This window comes from Microcebus murinus, chromosome 11 (genome assembly GCF_040939455.1).
Source record: "Microcebus murinus isolate Inina chromosome 11, M.murinus_Inina_mat1.0, whole genome shotgun sequence".
NCBI lineage: Eukaryota > Metazoa > Chordata > Mammalia > Primates > Cheirogaleidae > Microcebus > Microcebus murinus.
In genome coordinates, this window is record NC_134114.1 from 76,487,735 (window position 1) to 76,507,008 (window position 19,274).

Here is a 19,274-nt window from a genome sequence, read left to right on the forward strand (position 1 = left end):
TCATGTATGATGGGAGGTCTTTAAACTCACTATAGTTAAAAATACCAAAAAATAATAAGTCTCTTCCTGGTTTCATCCAAGTAGAGAAGACACCACAAAATATGAAATGTACTTTTATAGTTCTCTTACACCCATCAGAAATCTTGTTTGCTTTTTTTTATTGCTATGACTGTACTGAGCAACAAACTTAAAAATAGCACGTTCTGGAATTTGTTCAAGTTTTAAAGATTTGGTTTAGGAAGAGACTAAAGTCTGGTTTTGGCTTCACAGATGTTTTGCCACTGTTTATGCTAACATTATTTTATAAACACAGTGACTATGTTCAGTGTACCCATGTTCAATGTGCCCAGAGCCCTTCTGTCTTCTTGATGTATTTTCTCTGCACTGTGATTGCCAAACTGATCAGAATGTTCACATACACTGCACGAATGTGCTTGGGGCGCATCAGTTTTAGAAAGTTCAGCCTGCTAAAATCCTGCAAATAAGGGTAATTTTTGAAAACATGTAAAGATTTATTGGCTTTATGTGGATCAGAATGCAACTATCATAAGTCACTGGACCAAGTTATATCTCGATATTTGTAATTCTTATATTATTTATTAAGACACCAGGTTTGCTAAATTGAAAAAAAATATTCCTCGATATTTTAGAAATTAGACTGTTAGAATACTGACAGCTAGTCTGGTGTTTTATCCAATTTCATTCCAGAGATATGTATTAAACATCTGCTCTGCATCAGGCATTGTGCTAGATACTGAGGATATAATGGTGAACAGAATAGTACACAGCCTGTCCTTCAATGGAGCTTTTAACACTAGTTACCAGATCTGAATCAAATCAAAGTTACTCCAAACTAAACATTCCAGTATAAATTCCTTTCTTTGGATTTTGGTTTATATACAACAAATAAGATTTTTCACAGAAATATTTCACCTAAAAAGCAATAAGCCATCAAACCTCACATCATAATAGCTCTTTAGAAAGAAATTCATTATTTTGATAATATACATTTGACTTCCAGAGTCTTTCAGATCTTTTTTGATTCTCCAGTCATCATTGAGCTCACTTCCTCGTATCTGTTAATGAAGAAAGTTAGATATTTAACTTTCTTGCAGGTCTTCACTTTGTATTAGTAGAGTGTTTGCCTTACTCATTCTTTTAATGATAAGGTACTGTGTGTCAAGCAGGATATTAACTTTTAATTCAAAATGCATCTAGAAATCAAAACTAAGTGCTAAGCAAGAGGCTTAGATGCTAAATGAGCCTTAACCTCAAAAAAATGTGAAAAGCCCTAAATTAAAATCTCAGAGAGCATTGTGCCTAAGTATTAGCATCTATATCAGACATTCATTGCCGAATGAGTCATAATATGTGGCTCAGTACAGCAAACTCGAAAAGAGAATCTCACTCCAAGATAAAGTTTGTTTTTCCTTTCAGTAAACAAGACTTGATATTACGCCAAAACATAGAATTGTATTCTGTCTTGGCTCAGTAAACTGAAATCAGTTTATGGATCTCTAAGAGTTTTCATTTAATTAGATGATCATCACAAAGATTAAGATTGAGTGAAAGAAAGAATATGTTGTATTGACTCCCGTGAGAGAAGAGATTCATCTTTCAAGTCAAAAGTAAACTTTCACATAATGTGTCTGTGCGTCTGTTTGTGCATATCCACTGCTTGCTTCCTCTTGTATTTCAGTGCTCCTTCTTCTACTGTTCCATTCTTTAGAGATGTTTCCATCTGAATGTATGACCTCCATATTTGTATCTGTGAGGGGAAACGGAGACAGTAGGACAATAAAGAAGATGCTTCTATCAAATGCTGTCAAAAAGCTGTGAGGGCAAAATATACATATCACCTCCCCCTAAACCTTCCCCCATAATCAAAGGAAAGACTTGTGGTCCTTCATCATCTTCTTTCACACATCCTTCAGACTGGCATTTTTTGTCTTCTTTCTCCTACAAGGCAGCTAGTGTGGAAAAGGAAGGGAATCTTTTATATCAGAAAAGTTTTAGGATTTCGGAGTTAAACAGATACAAAAAAACCCAAAAACCAAAAAAAAAAACAGTAAGCCCAGATTCATATTGTTTCTTCAGCCTTCATAATGAAGATTAAAATTACAATCTTTGATAATATTTGTGCTGAAAGTTTCACTTTGCTGTTAATTTGCTTATTCAAAGCTACAAACAGTAGAACACCTGGATCTCAAACCCAGGTTTTTGTGACTTTAAAATGTGCTTAACCTTTTAGTCCCTGAGGCATACCTTGCTATGCCAAAAGCTGTATTAAGCCACAACATAAACATGGTGCAGCTTCTTAGAAGGACTGTTTTACTTAATATTACATAGATTTAAACTTACTATGTTAAAGCACACATAGTTATAATATGGAGTGGAACACAAATTTCCTAATGAATTTTTTAAATAAAATACAAGATTTTGAGGGCAGGTTACCCTGGGCTTCATCGCCAGATAGATGCCCCAGGAGGATGTTATCATTCTTTTCTCTTGTCAATTTTATTTTGCTAGCAGTATCTCAAGAGAAGAGTTTGCAAAACCTAGATCAGAAGATCTTTAAATCTGTTTAGCTCTGAAATCCTATAGCTTGATCTTAAAGTCTAACAACATCATTTTCTGCTTAACGCAAAGCAATAAAATAGTTCATTGAAAAAGTTACAGTTGAGCCTCTGACTACAACAGGAATAGAGGTCCCATCCACTAAGCCTCCCCCTGAATTCCTCCAGTGGCCCCAAAGTACTGTATTTCCAACAGGCCCCTGGGCTCTGTGGATCCATTTGAGAGCCACAGAATGAGGTTTATCATTACTGTAGCCATGAATTTATGACATATGGTGATCAATTTAAAGGAAAGGCCAGTGAATAGTTTACAGATCCCCTACTAACCTTTATAATATTTTTCCTATCAGAAAATGTGAAGTACTTTGCAACCATATATTTTATTAATATAAGACAGTTTTTAAGAACATATTATGCCACAGAACAGAAATGGCCTGTAATTTGCAAGTCTGTTCCTGCCATCCATTAGCTGAACCCAAAATAAAGATGAACATTTAATGACAGGCCTGCGAGACTTCAACAAGGCAACATTTTGATTTCTAGTTCCCTCCACATTTGTCACAGCACATTTGATAGTATGAAGAAATGAGCCACCTTAGCATAGCTATCCCATTTTTCTTTTCAGTGTGACAAACTTGATGATTCATAAAGCATAATAGTATCTCCAAAGCATGTATTCTTCTGCCTCTCCTAAAGTGAGCTAAGAAAGGTAGTTTGCCTCATTAGTACCTTTGCACTCAGCACACCAAGGTGGGCAGATGTTGGCTGATAGGCCCACAGTCTGGATAATGCTCCTGTTCATACTCACTAGCCATATTTTGGATAACTGTGTATCCAGCAAGTCCTGCTGGCCTCAAAAGTGAAGGGATTATCCACGTCCTGCCAACTGGTAGACCTGGAGCACCTTTGGAGGCTTCAGTAAACAGATGTAAATGTCAGCAGTACAATGTTTTGAGGCTACTCTTCCAGGAACTGGCTCAGTGACCCCTAAAGAAAGTCATAGAAAGTGTTCCCCTGTCTCTTGTGTCCTCATGACTCAGATGAGGATGACTTGAAATGAAGAAAGACATATTAAAATATAGAGTATCTGAAGTACTTACAAAAGCCCAGGAAGTACTTGGCGGTAATAGTCGATTTCTTTCCTCTGTTGACTGAAAATATTGCAAATTAGACTTCAAGAATATAAAACCTATAGGTACAATGTTACAGTATCCTGGTGATGAGTACACCAAAGCACAGGCTTCACCACTATACAATATATACATGTTGTACCCCTTAAATCTATTTAAATTCAAAAGGGAAGAAAAAAATAGCATAAAATCCCACATTGCTGCATATCTCCTAGCATACATGTCAGAAATAATCTAAATGTTCTGAATCTTTGAAATGACTTCTCTTATCAGTAATATGCAAATAGTTTTTAAGACAGTACATGATAACTTGATGGGAATAATAAAAATTAATACTTAGTCCTTTTGACTGTTAGAAGGCTAACACAGAACCCACACCTTTCACCTCTCACAAAAATCAACTCACGCTGGATAAAAAACAGACTTAAACCTAAGATATGAAACTATTAGAATTCTAGAGGAAAATGTTGGAAATACTCTCCTAGACATTGACCTAGGCAAAGAGTTTATGAAGAAGTCCCCAAAGGCAATCACAGCAGCAACAAAAATAAATAAATGGGACATGATCCAACTAAAAAGCTTCTGCATAGCCAAAGAAATAGTCATGAAAGTAAACAGACAACCTACAGAATGTGAGAAAAATTTTGCATCCTACGCATCTGATAAGGGGCTGATAACTAGAATATACTTAGAACTCACGAAAATCAGCAAGAAAAAATCAAATAACCCTATTAAAAAGTGGGCAAAGGACTTGAACAGAAACTTTTCTAAAGAAGACAGAAGAATGGCCAACAAACATGAAAAAATACTCAACATCTCTAATCATCAGGGAAATGCAAATCAAAACCACAATGAGATATCACTTAACTCCAGTGAGAATGGCCTTTATCAAAAAGTCTCCAAACAATAAATGCTGGCGTAGATGCAGAGAGAGAGGAACCTTGCTACATTGCTGGTGGCACTGCAAACTAGTTCAACCTCTGTGGAAAGCAATATGGAGATATCTTAAAGTGATACAAGTGGATCTACCATTTGATCCAGCAATCCCATTACTGGGCATCTACCCAAAAGATCCAATGACACTCTACAAAAAAGACACCTGCACTCGAATGTTTATAGCAGCACAATTCATAATTGCAAGGCTGTGGAAACAGCCCAAGTGCCCATCAATCCAAGAATGGATTACTAAAATGTGGTATATGTATACCATGGAGTACTATTCAGCTCTAAGAAACAATGGTGATATAGCACATCTTATATTTTTCTGGTTAAAGCTGGAACACATACTACTAAGTGAAGTATCCCAAGAATGGAAAAACAAGCACCACATATACTCACCAGCAAACTGGTATTAACTGAGCAGCACCTAAGTGGACACATAGGTACTACAGTAATAGGGTATTGGGCAGGGGGGAGGGGGGAGAGGGGCAGGTATAAATATACATAATGAGTGAGATGTGCACCATCTGGAGGATGGTCATGCTGGAAAGTCAGACTTGTGGGGAGAAGGGGGGAAAGGGCATTTATTGAAACCTTAAAATTTGTACTCCCATAATATGCCGAAATAAAATAAATAAATAAATAAGAAAATTTAATAGTGATTAAAAGGTAGAAGAAACATGAAGGCAAAAATAAATATTTATGTAAACAACTAGATAATGTAACATCAAGTAAACAGTACTGTCAAAAATAATCTGCCTGTAAATTTTCACTTTTTAAAAGACTTGAAAGTCAGTGGTGAGGGTTGTTTGGCATTTCCCAATGCTTAGAATCATGCCTGACAAAGTCAGTACCCCATGAATGGATGAAGGAATGGCTCTCCTTGGCCTATAGTTGCTTTGATGGGAATTATTGTTGTTTTGGTTTGAGTGAAATGTTTATTGGTTTTTTTTTTGTTTGTTTGTTTGTTTGTTTTTTGTGGGCTTTGCTCTGTTTTTCTGCCTTTTCACTAAGGATTCAAGTAAAGGCTCACCACCCTAACATGTGGCTTCTTATTTTGGCAGCACTTTGACATGCCTCATGATATTGTCGCATCTGAAGATGGGACTGTATACATCGGAGATGCTCACACCAACACCGTGTGGAAGTTCACCATGACTGAAAGTACGGCTTTTACAGTACATTGTCCACATTTTCCTCCAGTTTTATTGCTTGAAAACATGTGAAGCAAAAACATTTGTGTTTCCTTCTTTTTACTGATGGGAATAGAAATGAAGGTATAAGGTAGTTGTTAAAAGATCTGTTTGGTATCTATTTTAGAGATTAAGTTAATTTTTTTATATTTGAGAGAAATATTCTTTTTTTTTTTTTTTTTTTTTTTTTGCTGGCAGTTATCCCCTTGTTTCCACAGATATGCCTCAGGAAATTCTTGATGCCTGAAGTAATGTCTGTTGCATTAAAAGCCAATGTTAATTCCAACTTAGTTCCAGAAGGAGGAGGTGGCTTTGGCACAGCAGCAGGGCTAACTTGTTTCCATGAGGCGTCGTTCCCCACACGGCTCTTTAGCTCTCAGTGGCTGCTGGGCACCTAGGGATGCCAGCATCTGTGTGGGACTCATGTTATTCCAAACAGGAAGCCTTTTGAATTTTCCACTTAGGCTTCAACTTTCCCCAGAAACTGCATTGCTGTATTTTTATGTAACTCAACATTTTGGCTGGAGACAGATTTGTCCTATCAGGTCCAGCCAACTAGTTTCATAGTTTTCTAATTGCAATTTGGACATTATTTTTAATTCTTAAAAGTAGGCTAACATAGCTCTTAATATCATGCTAAAAAAAAAATAAGTTTTTTCAATTGAAGTGTACTGAATGCCGACTAGGCCACAAACCTAAATGTCCAGAGATATTTTTAAAATATGGCAGAAGGTGGGGATAGGGAAAAGAATAGAGGATGATAAACGTGAGTTATCAGGACTTGCACAGGTAGTTTTAGATAGAGAACAAATAAGGATATGTATTATTTATAGAATGAAAAAGACAAATTAGAATAAGGAAAGAAAATAAGTTATACCAAAGAAAGTAAAATTAGGAGTCCAAAAACATTAATCAGATACTATTCAGGTCTTCGATCCCAATTAATTCGGTAACTGCTATCTTCAGAATTATCCTCTGAGTAACTTTTGCTGTTTAAGGACCCAGTTAGAGTTGAGTGCACAGAGATGCCTATGAACTATTCTACTCTAGCAGTAGCTTCACATTCCCACTTGCAAGTGTGGCTTTTTCACCATTTGCCTCCTCAAGGAGGAACCAGAAGGTGTCTCTATTTTGCAGATCTGATTTTGCAGAATCGGAATATGATTCTTGCACTCACTAAAAGCTCAATCAGTCCTATAAAAGTTCTTTCTACCACCTTCATGGTTGGCACTTAACAGAGATGTATATTTGAGTCACCTTGGGAAGGCTTTCAAAATACACTTAGTCCCCACTCAAGAGCTATAGAAAGAAGAGGAATAATAATATATGTATTTTGAAAAGTTCCCAAGTGATTTTGATACATCCCTTGGTTGAGAAGTGCTACAGATTTTTCAACTTCAAAATAGAGAAGCCCCCTGCATATACCAGAATGTAATAAATGTGGAAAATAGTACCTCTGGAACATTAAGACTGCCATTGGAGACTGAACAAGTGTCTGGTTTATTTGCATTGTAGTATTTAACTAGTTGAATCCATTTATGTCAGCTAGAAAACTGGTAATCCAACCTGGCAAAACTAGTAATCAGTCTAAGATGTTGCCCACACAAAAACAGAACTACTTAAAGAAATAGTTTTAAAATGCTGTTTTAAGAAATAGTATAATATTATGAATTTCATGAGAACAAGCTCATTCTAAATATGAAGTTCTTAGAATTATATTAGCTTTCCCTAGGAGATTGTTTTCAGGATTCCTGGAACAACTAATTACTGGTTTGTATTGAATTCTTTTCTAATATAATAATACATTTGATGAATTAAGGAAATATTTTCTACTGATTATAATTAATATCAAAGTTAAGGTTTCAAATGTTCATTTTGAAGATTCTGATTTTCTTTCTCCTTGCGGTGCTGTGTTACAGAAATGGAACATCGATCAGTTAAAAAGGCTGGCATTGAGGTCCAGGAAATCAAAGGTTGGTCAAATTTTTCTTATAACTGTGAAACCAAAGGTTATTTGTGTTAAATTTTTTTATGGCTCTTGATTGCAACTTTGAAAATTATCAAGCTAAAAATATAATCTAGTAAACTATCTGTGAATTCTGCCATGTACTTAACCTTTAAACCTGCATGTTGCCACTGCTTTTTCTGATAAATGGAGTAGTTACAACAAGCTCAAATCACTGATTTCAAAATACACTTGGCCAATCCCCATTCGAGATCTATGGAAAGAAGAGGAATGATAACATGTGTATTTTGAAAAGTCTTCCCAAGTGATTTTGATACATCTCTTAATTGAGGAGCACTGCAAATTTTTCAGCTTCAAAATAGAGAAGCCCACTGCATATACCAGAGAAACAAATCTGGAAAATAATACCTCTGGAATGTTAAGACTGCCATTGGAGACTGAACAAGTCTCTCATTTATTTGCATTCTAGTACTTAACTAGTTAAATCTATTTATGTCAGTTAGAAGACTGGTAATCCAACATGGAAAGTGTTTGAGGATGTAAGAAATCTAAAACCAGTGAGCCAGAGATATTGAGAGACAAAAAAAAGTCAATTACTTTTGGAAGTATATTAACCTCAAGGAAACAGAAAAATACTATTCAACCTACTAGATAAGGCCTTTCCTAGTGGGCTGTAATATAAAAGAGTGAAAAATATCTTTGGTGAGTTAATGCTAGAGGGATGTGAAAAGATTAGCTGTTCCCTTAGCTCCTGTCTTAGTGCCATTTAGCCCCCAAGATTTACTGAGGGCCTTCTGTGTGAAAGCACTATAGCAAGTCCAAGGGAAAGGAAACTGTGCCCGACCTCAAGAGACTTACAAGGGGCTGGGAAAAGAGAGACACAGAGAGAGAATGCACACACACACACACACACACACACACACAAATAAGTATGTCATTGGTATATAATATCTGGAATAAGGAAATGGGATTCAGCTCCTAGTAAGCAACCACTGTGTTCATTTGGAATCCCTGTCAAATTATTTTCTCCCTTTCCTAGGATCAGTTTATATTTGTACATTTTCTACTATCTGCAGTGTTTTGACATGTTATTTACAGTTATAAATTCACTATGGGCTTCTTGTGAGGTGCTTCTAATATTTAAGTAATAAAGTAATTCCATTTTTAGTTGCTTTACAAATGATTCACCTAGATATTCAGACTTCACTCGAGACTGACTTGTCTTCCTTTCTCATGAAAGCAGGTGGAAAAGAGATGAAAAGAAACAAGAACCAAGAGGGAGTTTAGGGATTTTATGTAGACAGATAAGAAAATATAGCCGGCTCAAGGGGTAAGATAATATTATAAAATAAATAGCAATTGTTTGGCATTTGTAGAAATTCTACCCACGCGACACTACTGAATAGCATTCATAGCACATTCATTCTGAAGAAGGTTCCTGATGCCCTAATTTTCTATCATTGATATATATATAGAGAGAATTATTGTTAAGTTCTCTGTGTCCTGGAATGAAGATGTTGGGAAAGATATTATTGTTAATAATACCTATCACAGAGCACAAACAATGTACTATACAAAAATTATCAAATTTAATCCTTACACCAACCATGTTTTAGTTGCTATTATCCCCATTTTACGCATGAGGAAATTGAGGATCAGAATTACTGCTAGGAGTGTAAATGTTAGAGCCAAGTTTTAAACCAAAGTCTGTTGGGTGCCAAAGCCTGTGTTCTTAACTGCTATTACTGTACTGCTGAGGGAGAAATTGATACCATATTCACTGTAAATTCTTTCAAGAACTGCAGGTTGAGAGTGGTTGTAGTTTACTCTGAAACCTGTAGAATTTCAAAATAGTCTCAAATCATTTCTGTTTACATAGATCCCACCAAAAAGTTCTAGATCGTATCATAGACCCAACCATATAGACCTCATCTTGGCTGGTCAAGATGAATAATGCTTTCCTATAGGCCCATTCCTCTCTGCTCAGTGTATACCCCTGCATCCGTTTGGTCAAAAACCTTGTAGCCCAAACCCAGCAGTTCAAGTAATAAATTTTATTGAAGTCTCTTGCCATGACTGTCCTGTTTTAATACTTACCCAGATTTTAAATGCCATTGTCTATTCCTCTTTGAACCCTTATGGCTCTCATTAGCCTTTTTTTAAAGATTATACTTTTATTACAAAAGGAACACAAATCATGCTGCATCTCTAGACCTTATCTTTTATAAAAATCTTGAAGCTTAATTCAAACCACCCTTCACAAAAAAGAGGGGTAAACACCATGCCGGATTTAATGTGTAACAGTAGTTACATGTTAATTTTAAATCTCCAAAGTTGAGTCACCTTTGATAACATTTATCCTCACTCTGAATGGTCATATAACAGTAATAACAAGGTTCTAGAACGAGTGTTTGAAGAGAGATGCAAGAATAAGAGGATTAGGGAAGATAAAATACTTAGGAAAGGGACTTAAATTTTTAAATAAAGTTACTAGGGATAAAACAGATGTGCCAATATCCCACCAAAAGCACAGCCTACACATTCCCTACCTCCAATAAAAGATGATGAATGTAAATCAGTCTCAAGAAAATTTAAAAAGAAAGAGAGAGAGAAAGAAAGAAAGGGAGAGAGAGAAAGGAAAGAAAGAAAGAAAGAAAGAAAGAAAGAAAGAAAGAAAGAAAGAAAGAAAGAAAGAAAGAAAGAAAGAGAGAGAAAATGCCCTAGTGCAGTTAGCTTCTTAACAACACATTGTAGGTAAGCACATTGCTTAAAAAAAATAAAAAAACAAGAGTACTCTGGTGCTTTATGCACTCCTCTTGTCTTCTAACTTGTTACTTGCCAGCATGCCATAGAAAACCTTCAGCCTTCAGTTTTGTCTATGATGAACTGGGTAACCATTGTTGTGTTGCTATGTTAAGAATGTCCTTCCTTTCTTGTCCTGTCATTCCAATTCCCAGTGGTCTCTGGGCTTCTACCCTTCCGTCAGGGAAGAGAGATATGCACATCCTTATATGTGTGCACTCACACAGGAAGGCAGCTAGCCTCTCTTTCTAAATGCATTGCTTTAAAAAAGAAGAAAAAAATACCTCTTAAATATTAGCTTTTCAAAATTATGTTTATTCCCAAATATTGATGCCACAAGGGCTTGCACTCTTGTAGGATTTTAAGACATGTTTTTTCTAGATAGAACACATCTGGCATTTAATATGAGAGAAGAGTGTCTGTACTAGGCACCTCCTGTCTTCCAGAAGCCTCAGGTTCTGGCTAATCTTAGACCTTCTTCACTCTCCATTCATCAGGGATGCTCAAAATTATACTGGGGTTTTTAATAAAAGAATTCAGGAAAAGAGTAAAAGTAGAAGAATTTGCTTTTTTTTTTTTCTTTGCTTTGAGTGGAATTCTTGGACTCTTAGGTGATAAATATTGTTTTAGGCATTTTTATTTCACCTATAAAGGCTCCTGAGAAGAGCAACAATATTGCATGTTTTTTTTAAGACTGGAAATTTTCAAAATTTTAGCCTCTTTTTCAAAAATATAGAGCATCTTTTAAATCTTAACCATACTTCAGCTGGTTCCAAAAATTAGGATGTTCAAGTATTTTTAGTAGATGACACTCAAAATACAAGAAGTGGTATGGAAATCAAGAATTTCTAAAGTGCTGTGTGTATATCTTAGTAAGTTCATTGCCTCATTTTCATCACACTTTCTTTGAATGCTAAACTGATGTAGTCTGTCACCTACATCATCCACAGTTCTTTTTTCCATTTAATGGAGCTCAATCCTTGCTCTGTCTTATCAAAGAAACTAGATACCAGCTAGTACAGCCATTGTAATAGGTGCAAATGAATTCACTAAATGACAGGTAGAATGCACTCACTAAATGCTAGGTAATTACTCTGGTAATGCCTGCCTTCAAATGGGAATATCCCCTTCTTCCAAAGGCAACACGTTCTTGAATACCAAGTTACATCTTTGGTCTCTGTTTTTTAATCCCATAATCTATTCATTGTCATTTTCCTGTTTAAAAATAGAATGAGCTTAAATATGGAGCAATTTTGTATATCTGTTCTGCAGTAAGAAAAGAATCACACTTACATTCCTCTTGAAACTGGGACTTAGGTTAAGTTTGAACCATCTAAATCTGTGAACCAATCCCTTTCCTTCCCTTCTTTTCAAGTTTCAAGAGCCACTTGAGTGGGCAAAAGAAGGAAAAGGATGGCCTCTCTTTAAGCATAGTACAGGGAAGGAAACAAGGACTGTGAGGCCATCTGCAAAATGGTAATAATAATAGCCTACTCATAGGTTTGGTGTGATGATTAAAGGAGAACAATGCCTGACATAGTGTAAGTCCCTAATAGATATAATTGAGTCTGTGAAGGAGATTGGCTCAGAACATTGAAGCAAAAAGCTGGAACCTGCCAATTGTTTGTGTTATAAATTAATGTTTACAGTGTCTTAAGTAATTTGGGAAACACTTCCTTGGAGAAGTGTCCTGCAAGCTACTAAACTGTTTCTACACATGTTCAACATTAACCAAAGATTTTCCTGATTGTGTTAAGCTGCCTACCCCTACCATTTTGTCAAAATCTCCTTCAGGCCTCATGATGTACTTTGTATTGTAGGGCAGAAGAGCACACCAAGAAATTAAAATTCCAAAAACCTTGTGAGTCTTTTGGCAAATGTGGTTGTAGCTTTTAGCCTGGGCAAATTCTTACCAGCCTTTGCACACTTGGGTTTCTATACAAACACACATATGTGCTTCTTGGGGATGAGAATGTCTCAAGGCTCAACCTAATTTTCAAGTTATTAGTTATTAGATCCCTGCAGCAGCTTATATAGCTTTATTGCTTCAATTTCTCAAACAATACTTTAGGCCTGATACCTACCCAGTACCTGCCAATGCCACAGAATAGTTGCAGAAGTTATTTTCATCACTAATGGAAGATTATTCAGTGCATCTGTGAGCACTTACATTTTATTGAGAACCATATAAAACAACCTGAAAAGGACACAGTTCATTTTATTCTTTTGTAATTCTAGAATTAACCTGTGCAGCTATGCATGTGAAGTATGAAAAATTCATTGAACATGAAAAAGATTTATAAACCAAAGATATAAGGAAATGAATACTTACTAAGCATCTTCTTTATGACCTACATTTATATCCAACAGTTTTATGAAGGGAGTATTATTATCACAGTTTTACAGATGAGGTTACAAAGGCCCAGACGCCTTAAGTAACTTGCCCAAAGTTATATAGCTTGTATATAGAAGAATTGTATACACACCAATTCTTTCCCCTACACAACACTGCCTGTTCATGGTAACTTCAGAAAAACACAAAAGAAAGATATATATTTTGTGGAATTATAGCTAAAGAGGGGATTAAAGGTAAAACCAAGGAAAACCAATTTGAAGGTGAAAAATCATTCAGTGGAAACAACTAATCACGACACCCGCTGCCAGTTCAGTAGATTCAGATATTGAATCATGAAATCCAGGTGCATTGGACTTAAGAAGTTCTTTGTGAACAGTGTTGATTTGACTGGGTAGGGGTGGGTGAGAGGGTTTTGCGATTTTTGAGTCAGTTGAATATTGTGAATTCTTCTTTCCCTGAAGAAGCCGAGGCAGTTGTTGAAACCAAAATGGAGAACAAACCCACCTCCTCAGAATTGCAGAAGATGCAAGAGAAACAGAAACTGATCAAAGAGCCGGGCATGGGAGTGCCCATTGTTCTCCTTACAACCCTTCTGGTTATTCCGGTGGTTGTCCTGCTGGCCATTGTCATATTTATTCGGTGGAAAAAATCAAGGGCCTTTGGAGGCAAGTAAAATGAGCCCCTTGAACTTGGAACCTGCCTTTGAAAGAGTGTTTGGCCTTATTATCCTCAGGAGTTTGGTTGTGATTTTTTTCACTGTCTTTGTTTTTTTGTTTTTATTTTTTAAATGCTGTCTACCTTTTTTGACGTTATTGTCTATGTTCCAAATATTGTCTTATAGTATCACAGTAGAAAATATATCTGGAGTCTCTAAAATTTGAATAGTTAGATTAATATTTGACCTTTAATATTGCCTTTTAGGAATTACTGTAAGTGTAATTAATGTCTTCATATGAAACTATGTAGATAACAGAGTCAGTGTAAATTAGCTAAAGGGTCAAGGAGAAAGACATTTCTGCTGTTAGCAATAGGCCTACTCCTCAAAGTACCTAGGTCAGTTATTTAGGGTTGTATTTTTCTCCCCATCAGACTGGCTCTAGCTCCTAGCTACATGACCATGGGCAAGTTACTTAATCTCTGTAAACCACAGTTTCCTCATCAACAAAGTGGGGCAAATATGTACCGTGCAAGGTTGTGCCAAGATTAAACAAAATAATGCACATAAAGCATTTATCACAGTACCTGGCACCTAATAAGCACTCAATTAAGACCACCAATGATTCTAATGAATACTCACTGGTAACAAAGTAATAAAAGGCATAAGAAGTCATAAAAGATACTTGTCTTAAACCTCAGCTTTCTCAGGAAACCAACTATTTCCATAGCAAACCATTTGGTAGTTTCTGAGTAGACATAATTTAGGCCATCAGCCTTCCATAACTGAACAAGACAGTGTCCAGTACTGGAGTCAGTATTTTATAAAACCATTATCACAGTATAGGATCCAAGAGCTGAGTTCCTTTCAGGCCATCCAAATAAAAAAATAACCCAACCCATTATTCCCACCTCTCAGTACCAGTCCTTTGGCTGGGTCCCCAGGTCCTAAGGCAAGAATCTACAGCTGTGTCTGGGAAGAAATCCATGGATCAGGGAGGGGGGCAGCATTTGATCAAGAAACAGCATCTGATCCTATTTCAGATCAAGGCGGCCATGGCAGGGATTCAGTGCCCGTGGCAAAGCCCTGACACAGAAAAAGGCGTAGAAACAGAAAACAGAGAATTCAGCTTAATAAGTTTTTCCTGGACTTTCTTTTGCTTTTCATCTGCAATCAATAAACCTCTGCAAAAATATGGTTAACTCTTCTCAAAAAGGACTCCTACTGAGTCCCCGTTAGGATCTGAAATTGTCATAAGCAGAGGCAAAGAGAAATAAGCATAGTTGTCTTCATGGAGTTAGAGAGAAGCTTCAGAAGAGCAAGAATCTTGTGTGTCTTGTTTACTGATGCATTCATGTGTCCCCTGCACCAATAACAGTTCCCAACACTAGGGGTTCAATAAATAAGTAGTTGTTCAAAGAATGAGTAAATAAATACATAGATCTGACCGGATAGATGACATATAAAAGAGACTTGACACATAAAAGTTATAGGGCAGGGTGGTAAGCGTAGAGATAAATACTCAGAGTATTGGGAACAGTGAGGCCTGGGCGCGGGTGGTGGGAATCGTGGTAAACCAACCCAATCCGGCAGAGGAAGTGGCTAGGGAGTCAAGGTTTGGTCCCTCCTTTTGCTATTAAGCACATGTGGCATGGCACTGTTACATAATGCTGACTTTACAGGAATATACTGGGAAGGCAGAGACCTAGGTTGAACCTAGGGTGAAATTGTCATCACTCAACCATGTTTTATTTATTAGCAAAATTGCAATTTTATATGGTTCAGTCCATCCATTAAATTCTAAAAGTAAATCAGCCTCTTGCCTCTTTTCAATATTTGTTCTTGATAGATCTTATCCAATCTATTCTAAGGTTTTATAGAAACCCTTGTAAAGGACCTTCCTTTTCAACACACCCTTATTACATGTCGGGTCCACATCAGACACTGTGCTAGGCACAGGGGCTGCAAAACTAAGGAATGTCCTGCATCCTTGTGGAATTTACAATCTAATTTGTTGGCTTTCTAACAATCTTAGCAGATTCTTCTTCCTTTCTTGCCTAGCCACTGTCTTCTGCCTGTTAGCTTTTTCCGTGATGCTGCATTCATTCCTGGTTAGAGACTTTTAAAAAAAACCCTAAGGCTGTGTTCAGAGTTCTCCTATAGTCAATGACTATAGTCCTTGGGAGAGCAGGGGAAGCGAGGGAGGAGAGTGCAGGGAGACACACAGCAAGGGAAAAGATGAAATCCGTTGGAAGTTGTGCCTCTGCATAAGGAAAGAGAATCTTTGATACTGCATAGAGATGGGCGGTTGTTCCGTGGGAGCATTTGAGTCACCTTGTGTGCTTGGATGATCCTGAGGGTTTCAGGTCCCTTGCCTTCACTTAAATCTTACATAAAGGAGAAATTACATACATGGATCCAAAGCTTTCCTAAGCAGAACATGTACTGTTCTTAACAGAAAGAGTAAAGCCTAAGACAAATATTCCTAAATTGTAATAGCCAGAGTGTCCAGATTTTTACAAATTATTGGTAACAATTCTATCCTAGTACAAATAATTACTATTTATTGTGCATTTACTGTATATGTACCAGGCACTGTTCTAAACATGTCACATGCTGTGTCCTGTCTCAGCCTTACTGATAGGTAGGGATTGTCCTTGATCTCTCTTTTCTCAGAGGAGAAAGCTGAAGCTTAGGGAAGTCATTTATCAAGACAGCACAGCCTGCAAGAGATAAGGCAAGAGTCAAGCCCAGCTCAGGCCTTTATGTACATGTCAATATCATATTGCCTTTGTTTTTTCCTTAGAATTGCATGCAGACAAGAGCCAAGCCTTTTTAATCATTTATGAGTTCCAGATTTTGTGTTGGAGGTTGAGCCCATGGATTGAGGAGGGTGATTGGGGCTCATTTTGAAATGTGCCATCTTTTTTCTTTTTTTAGCAGATTCTGAACACAAACTGGAAGCAAGTTCAGCAAGAGTACTGGGAAGATTTAGAGGTATGCCTATGACCTTTTAGAACACTTCGCGTTTGGTTTGAAGTCAACAAGCTCATGTCCTTTAAAGAGCAAGGAGATATTTCATATTTTGTCTCTGAGAATGAAATGCCTTGCGTGCAGCATAGCACGTCCCCCAGTATAAATGCTGAATGCAAGCCATAAACTCAACTAAGGTGTATCTCTCTAGCAGCGAATTCCCCAGTTCTGTTTTTTCTACCGTTGCCATTCTGTATTATCTAATTCTCTTTCCCTGCCTTTTATCTGGCCTCATTTGTCTTCAGTAAATTTGCTGTCACTCCTGTCAGCATGCCAATGCTTGTCATAGTGAAGATGACCTTTTCAAAAAGGTCATTGAAATGAAGAGCTGCTCAAGGGATGCCAGGTCTGGAGAGAGAGCTGGGGAAAAGCAGGAGAGGAAATGAGCATCTGAAATATTTCTACAGAAACATGATGCTGGGGAGAATCTATGGAGTATTAGCTCTCTAGTTCTGTAGGATAAGTCTCTGTCACTTATTTTTTTTTTTAACATCTACCCTTTCCCACCCTCAACTTCTGATTTTGTTGACCCCTTAAGAATTTACGAGAGGATTGCAAATCATCTCAATTCCATGTTATCGTTTGCTTTCTTCAGGAAAGGGAAGTGGAGGCTTAAACCTTGGAAATTTCTTCGCAAGCCGCAAGGGCTACAGTCGGAAGGGGTTTGACCGCCTTAGCACGGAGGGGAGCGACCACGAGAAAGATGAGGATGATGGAAGTGAATCCGAAGAGGAATATTCAGCACCTCTGCCTGCACCTGCACCCTCCTCCTCCTGAACACCAGGCTTTGGTTTAGATTGAGTGAGATTTACCAAGAATGCCAGATTCCTTTCCCTTTAGCACGTTTAAAGTTCTGAGTATTTAATTGTAAACTTTACTGGTCTGTGTGGGACTGTACACATTTTATTTACCTTGTTTGGATTAAGTTGGCTTCTGTTTGTAGTTGAGGAGTTTCCTAAAAGTTCATAAGAGTGCCATTGTCTTTATATGAACATAGAATAGAGAAACAGTCCTCTTCTTCCATCCTAGTACTAATCTAACTATGGAAGGTTTGCTCATTTACACTTTTGAGACTTTTCGGTGGATGTAAATAACCCCATTCTCTGCTTGAACACAGTATTTTCCCAATAGCACTTTCATTGCCAGTGTCTTTCTTTGGTGCCTTTCCTGTTCAGCATTCTCAGCCTGTGGCAGTAAAGAGAAACTTTGTGCTACGTGACAACAAAGCTGCTAAATCTCCTTCTATTTTTTTAAAATCACTAACATTATATTGCAATGAGGGAAAGAAAAAAGTCTCTATTTAAATTCTTTTTTAAATTTTCTTCTTCAGTTGGTATGTTTCTGGGATGTCTTATTTTTAGATGGTTACACTGTTAGAACACTATTTTCAGAATCTGAATGTAATTTGTGTAATAAAGTGTTTTCAGAGCATTAGCTGTCAGAGTGTATATTGCAATTTTTGCATATTTGCAGGTTTTGTATACAACTTTTGTAATAATTACACAAATCACAAATATTAGTGAAACGATGTCTTCAACCAAAAGAAATATGTTATATTGTACAAAATTTAGAAGATATTTTGTTATGTAGCCAATATAAATTAAAAAACAGCCTGAATTTACAAACATTTGTAAAGTCAGGCTCTCTTTTAAAATTCACAGAGGGTTTTTGCCTGTATATCAATCAGAGGGTAAATACTTTAATAAAAGGTGATCATAGCTAAGAGGAAACCTGTGTCTCAAATTTCAAATTGCATATGTAAATGAGTCCATCAGTGCAGATTACTACTAACAGTTTTCCCTTTAAAGAATAATTTCACCCAAATTCCCATATATCCATAGGAATATTCATCTCACACAGTGACTGCAAATTACTTTAATAACATCTTTTTCATGATCCATCAATGCAATTTAGTAAGACCCTGCTGATTTTTCATTTTTAAATGATGAGACTGTAGAACCCTTTCTTCAAAATCCCTACTTGCATTTCAGGCATCTTAGTAGTTGGAATAATAGAGATATAATTGACTAATCATGAAAACAGTGCAGGCTACTTTGCAAAAAAAAGTTATATCTGAATGTTTTCCAGCTAGGTTATTTTTTAAAGTCTAACTTTAGGTAGATATTTTTCTCCTCATAATGGATACCAAAGAAAATCTGATTGAAAGATTTTGTCACTCCCTGGATATTTTCCTCATCTTCATGTGAAAGCTGAATTTGGGCATCTTCCACATCTAGAAACTTCACATTTTTTGATCCCCGTGTTCTTTTTTCTCAAATGAAGAATACATTTTTCCTCCCTCTGGTCATTTATTCATGCTGCTTTCACCACATCAGTGGTAAATATAGAGTCATAACACTATTCTGATGGGTTGTGTGTGTGTGTGTGTGTGTGTGTGTGTGTATTCCCTGTATCTTTTATATTTTCATTTTAACATAAAATTGAGTCCAGTGGGCATGTTTCACAAGTTGACTTTGATGCTATTCAAGTTTTCTTACACTGAGGAAATTGGTTGACTTGCACCAAAGCCATCTTTGTAGTGCAGTATTTGATCATCGACTCTATTAGCTACATTACTTTAATGTTATATATACCTAATCTTGTTCCTGAACAGTTTTACAGTG

At 36.7% G+C, this 19,274-nt stretch overlaps 1 protein-coding gene across 17 annotated transcripts in view; it reads left to right on the forward strand.

The window, feature by feature from the left end:
- PAM (peptidylglycine alpha-amidating monooxygenase) overlaps positions 1–18,380 on the forward strand; it is a 269,177-nt gene extending 250,797 nt beyond the window's left edge. For 6 of the 17 annotated variants that reach the window (XM_076008209.1, XM_076008207.1, XM_076008218.1 and 3 more), the window contains 5 exons: positions 5,710–5,809; positions 7,758–7,811; positions 13,424–13,627; positions 16,558–16,614; positions 17,246–18,380. In XM_076008209.1, the coding sequence (XP_075864324.1) occupies positions 5,710–5,809; positions 7,758–7,811; positions 13,424–13,627; positions 16,558–16,614; positions 17,246–17,427 (597 nt within the window). In that variant the 3' untranslated portion in view covers positions 17,428–18,380. The remainder of the gene's footprint in view (positions 1–5,709; positions 5,810–7,757; positions 7,812–13,423; positions 13,628–16,557; positions 16,615–17,245) is intronic. The other 11 variants (XM_076008212.1, XM_076008219.1, XM_076008213.1 and 8 more) reach the window with 5 other exon arrangements.
- Positions 18,381–19,274: the final 894 nt, after the last annotated feature.